The sequence below is a fragment of the Nerophis ophidion genome, linkage group LG21, assembly GCF_033978795.1.
Source record: "Nerophis ophidion isolate RoL-2023_Sa linkage group LG21, RoL_Noph_v1.0, whole genome shotgun sequence".
Taxonomy (NCBI): Eukaryota; Metazoa; Chordata; class Actinopteri; order Syngnathiformes; family Syngnathidae; genus Nerophis; species Nerophis ophidion.
In genome coordinates this window covers 5,251,175-5,256,174 of record NC_084631.1, presented here as the reverse complement: position 1 = coordinate 5,256,174, position 5,000 = coordinate 5,251,175, and the positions used below count along the sequence as shown (strand labels likewise).

Below are 5,000 nucleotides of genomic sequence, written 5' to 3'. Positions count from 1 at the left end.
CAACCTCCAAATTTGTCAACAAGTTACAATAGCACAATACTTACTGTATTAACACTTTTTAGGGTGCAACAAACTGTCAATCAAGCAATCAATGTTAAGGTTCCACTTTTCCAAAAATGCGGTAGCTTGATGCTAATATATATTGGCTTTGCTATTGACACGATACTTATTAACATTAGCTGTTTTACATGGCAATTTCAACCTCTCCAAATTTGTCAACAAGTTACAATAGCACAATACTTACTGTATTAACACTTTTTAGGGCGCAACAAACTAATGTCAATCAAGCAATCAATGTTAAGGTTCCACTTTTCCAAAAATGCGGTAGCTTGATGCTAATATATATTGGCTTTGCTATTGACACGATACTTATTAGCATTAGCCGTTTTACATGGCAATTTCAACCTCTCCAAATTTGTCAAGCTACAATAGCATAATACTTAGAGTATTAACACGTTTTAGGACGCAACAAACTAACGTCTTGGACTTGCAACTTTTTGTCATACTTGCAAATGAAATTGGGAAATTCGATCCTGAAACTAAAATTAGCTGGACAGCAGTTATCCTACTCAGCTCATTTTTTAAAAGTTGCAAGAAAAAATTTAATTTAATTATCAAAATTTAATATTTGTTAATGCCCGATCAAAAGTGAGGAGAATTGGTGCCGTTATTGGTTCCTAGGTACCGGGGTTTGGTACAGTATCGGTTCAAACATGAACGGTTTCTCTTGCTACACTTTATCTTTGTTATTTAAATACATGTTACCTGCACTTTGCCTGCCGTCAGTGCATCATAGGGTCCGGACTACAGCAGGGGTGTCAAACGTACGGCCCGCGGGTAGGAACAGGCTCGCGAACTGCTTTTTTCCGGCCCGCGGGATGAGTTTGCTAAGTATAAAAATGAGCTCAAATTTTTTTACTGAAAAAAAACTGCTGTTCTTAATGTGTTCACTGGATGTCACTATAGCATTTATTCTTTTATATGTATAAAATAAAACAAAAAACACGTTATTGCACCAGTCGAGGAAAATGATCAAACTACGTAAATAACATCCTGTAATTTGATTTTTATAGTATTTTCTTTTATCGTGATAGATTGAAAACGAACACCAATGAGTTGACCGATGAACATTATCACATTTATTCATAAATAACGACAAATAAAGATAGAATACTATTAGCATGTAAAGGTAAAAAAACATGATTTGTACATTTTCAGAATGTGCTTGTTCTATTTTTGAAAAAAAGAATACAATCTTAAACTTTTTTTATTTTTAAGTTATCGCGCCGTGATTTTACCAGTCCCGGCCCACTTTGGAGTAGATTTTTCTCCATCCGGCCCCAAGTGGAGGAGTTCAAGTACCTAGGAGTCTTGTTCACGAGTGGGGTAAGAGTGGATCGTGAGATCGACAGGCGGATCGGTGCGGCGTCTTCAGTAATGCGGACGTTGTACCGATCTGTTGTGGTGAAGAAGGAGCTGAGCCGGAAGGAAAAGCTCTCGATCTACGTTCCCATCCTCACCTATGGTCATGAGCTTTGGGTCATGACCGAAAGGATAAGATCACGGGTACAAGCGGCCCAAATGAGTTTGGGTCTCTCCCTTAGAGATAGGGTGAGAAGCTCTGCCATCCGGGAGGAACTCAAAGTAAAGCCGCTGCTCCTCCACATGGAGAGGAGCCAGATGAGGTGGTTCGGGCATCTGGTCAGGATGCCACCCGAACGCCTCCGTAGGGAGGTGTTTAGGGCACGGGGAAGACCCAGGACACGTTGGGAAGACTATGTCTCCCGGCTGGCCTGGGAACGCCTCGGGATCCCCCGGGAAGAGCTAGACGAAGTGGCTGGGGAGAGGGAAGTCTGGGTTTCCCTGCTTGGGCTGTTGCCCCCGCGACCTGACCTTGGATAAGCGGAAGAAGATGGATTTAAAATGAGTTTGACACCCCCGTTCTACAACATTCCAAAACAATCTGCTGACACTAAATGTCTTTTTTAAAGGGGAACATTATCACCAAACCTATGCAAGCGTCAATATATACCTTGATGGTGCAGAAAAAAGACCACGTATTTTTTTTAACCGATTCCCGAACTCTAAATGGGTGAATTTTGGCAAATTAAACGCCTTTCTGTTTATCGGTCTTTTAGCGATGACGTCAGAACGTGACGTCACCGATGTAACACACCCACCATTTTCATTTTCACATTACAAACACCGGGTTTCAGCTCTGTTATTTTCCGTTTTTTCGACTATTTTTTGGAACCTTGGAGACATCATGCCTCGTGGGTGTGTTGTCGGAGGGTGTAACAACACTAACAGGGAGGGATTCAAGTTGCACCACTGGCAAGAAATCTGCCGCCAGACCCCCATTGAATGTACCAAAGTGTCTTCACATTTGACCGGCGATGCTAAGACAGACATGGCACAGAGATGTATGGATAACCTGCAGATGCATTTGCAACCATTAAGTCAACGAAATCACAAAGGTGAGTTTTGTTGATGTTGTTGACTTATGTGCTAATCAGGCATATTTGGTCGCAGCATGACTGCCAGCTAATCGATGCTAACATGCTATTTACGCTAGCTGTATGTACAGTTGAAATTAGATACCCACATTTAATGCGAAACAAACACTTACCAATCGACGGATTTAAATTGCTCCAGTGTCACAAGATGCAAAAGTCCTGATCGTTTGGTCCGCACACTTGACCGGCGATGCTAATAAAGCAGCCATGCTATTAGCCACTTCATTAGGTACACCCACGCTATGGCCGATTAGCGTCAATAGCTTCAGTTTCTTCTTCAATTTCGTTTTCGCTATCTGCCTCCATACTCCTACCATCTGTTTCAATACATGCGTAATCTGTTGAGTCGCTTAAGCCCGCTGAAATCCGAGTCTGAATCCGAGCTAATGTCGCTATATCTTGCTGTGGTAACCACCATGTTGTTTGTATTGGCAGCCCTGTATGACGTCACAGGGAAATGGATAGTGGTTTCGAAGATAGCGAAAATAAGGCACTTTAAAGCTTTATTTAGGGATATTCCGGGACCGGTAAAATTTTGTAAAAAATTTCAAAAAATACAACAAGCCACTGGGAACTGATTTTTATTGTTTTTAACCCTTTAGAAATTGTTAAAAGTTTTGATTTTTAATGCCAATTTTGGAAAATCCACGCTTGCTTCGATTTCACGTCCCACTGCGGGGGGGGGGGCAAGTTCACCCGGGCTGCATCATAAAAATAAAATGGTAATGCGATACAGCTTGCGGCCTGCACGCTTGGAATATCACTTTTAACACAACATGCGTCACAACATGGGGGGGGGCGAAAAGATGGCGACCGTGGTTTTTTTACCCAATGACCCCCCTGCAGGGAGAGCGGAAGAGAAGGGGTAGGGGTAAGGGGGGGGTGCCATGTGGGAGGTAAAAGCCCCGATCAGAGCACATGCGCACTGGCTGATGATGGATGGCAGCGGGACAAAGCCGACGTTAACTATTGACTCCTGATGGATGATCCTATCCGCGGCACAGCGTGGCGGATTAGGGCCGCGTCGCCCTGGTGACTTTAAAGAGGAAAAGGGGCGACGAGGGGTGGGGGGGAGGCTAGAGGGGGAGTGTCCCCGCCGCAAATCCCCACGAACAGACACGCAAGGAGCAGTAAAGAAGAGTTACGGATCGATAATTAGATAATTGGAGAGGCGACGTGCGCTTTTACGCACCGCATTCCTGAATTGTGCAGCCGGGTTCTGCTGTGGGGTGGCGGCTGTGAAAGTTCTGCTGTGGGGTGGCGGCTGTGAAAGTTCTGCTGTGGGGTGGCGGCTGTGAAAGTTCTACTGTGGGGTGGCGGGTGTGAAAGTTCTGCTGTGGGGTGGCGGCTGTGAAAGTTCTGCTGTGGGGTGGTGGGTGTGAAAGTTCTGCTGTGGGGTGGCGGGTGTGAAAGTTCTGCTGTGGGGTGGCGGGTGTGAAAGTTCTGCTGTGGGGTGGCGGCTGTGAAAGTTCTGCTGTGGGGTGGCGGCTGTGAAAGTTCTACTGTGGGGTGGCGGGTGTGAAAGTTCTGCTGTGGGGTGGCGGCTGTGAAAGTTCTGCTGTGGGGTGGTGGGTGTGAAAGTTCTGCTGTGGGGTGGCGGGTGTGAAAGTTCTGCTGTGGGGTGGCGGCTGTGAAAGTTCTGCTGTGGGGTGGCGGCTGTGAAAGTTCTGCTGTGGGGTGGCGGCTGTGAAAGTTCTGCTGTGGTGTGGCGGCTGTGAAAGTTCTACTGTGGGGTGGCGGGTGTGAAAGTTCTGCTGTGGGGTGGCGGCTGTGAAAGTTCTGCTGTGGGGTGGTGGGTGTGAAAGTTCTACTGTGGGGTGGTGGGTGTGAAAGTTCTGCTGTGGGGTGGTGGGTGTGAAAGTTCTGCTGTGGGGTGGCGGGTGTGAAAGTTCTGCTGTGGGGTGGCGGCTGTGAAAGTTCTGCTGTGGGGTGGCGGCTGTGAAAGTTCTGCTGTGGGGTGGTGGGTGTGAAAGTTCTACTGTGGGGTGGTGGGTGTGAAAGTTCTGCTGTGGGGTGGTGGGTGTGAAAGTTCTGCTGTGGGGTGGCGGGTGTGAAAGTTCTGCTGTGGGGTGGCGGCTGTGAAAGTTCTGCTGTGGGGTGGTGGGTGTGAAAGTTCTGCTGTGGTGTGGCGGGTGTGAAAGTTCTGCTGTGGGGTGGCGAGTGTGAAAGTTCTGCTGTGGGGTGGCGGGTGTGAATGTTCTGCTGTGGGGTGGCGGGTGTGAAAGTTCTGCTGTGGGGTGGCGGGTGTGAAAGTTCTGCTGTGGGGTGGCGGGTGTGAATGTTCTGCTGTGGGGTGGCGGGTGTGAAAGTTCTGCTGTGGGGTGGCGGGTGTGAAAGTTCTACTGTGGGGTTGCGGGTGTGAAAGTTCTACTGAGGGGTGGCAAGTGTGAAAGTTCTGCTGTGGGGTGGCGGGTGTGAAAGCTCTGCTGTGGGGTGCAGGCTGTAAAAGTTCTGCTGTGGGGTGGCGAGTGTGAAAGTTCTGCT

General features: G+C 47.4%; 2 protein-coding genes across 2 annotated transcripts in view; one reads left to right on the top strand and one right to left on the bottom strand.

Moving 5' to 3' along the window:
* ciarta (circadian associated repressor of transcription a) overlaps positions 1–5,000 on the top strand; it is a 243,471-nt gene that overhangs the window by 56,136 nt on the left and 182,335 nt on the right. The gene's annotated exons all lie outside the window — the stretch shown is intronic.
* The window catches only part of LOC133540243 (putative uncharacterized protein ENSP00000383309), a 9,579-nt gene continuing 8,250 nt past the window's right edge, over positions 3,672–5,000 (bottom strand). The window contains exons 2-3 of the mRNA XM_061882834.1: positions 4,888–5,000; positions 3,672–4,802 (exon numbers count right to left, since the gene is read on the bottom strand). The exon at positions 4,888–5,000 is cut by the window's right edge and continues 670 nt beyond it. Coding sequence (XP_061738818.1) covers positions 3,672–4,802; positions 4,888–5,000 — 1,244 coding nt within the window. The remainder of the gene's footprint in view (positions 4,803–4,887) is intronic.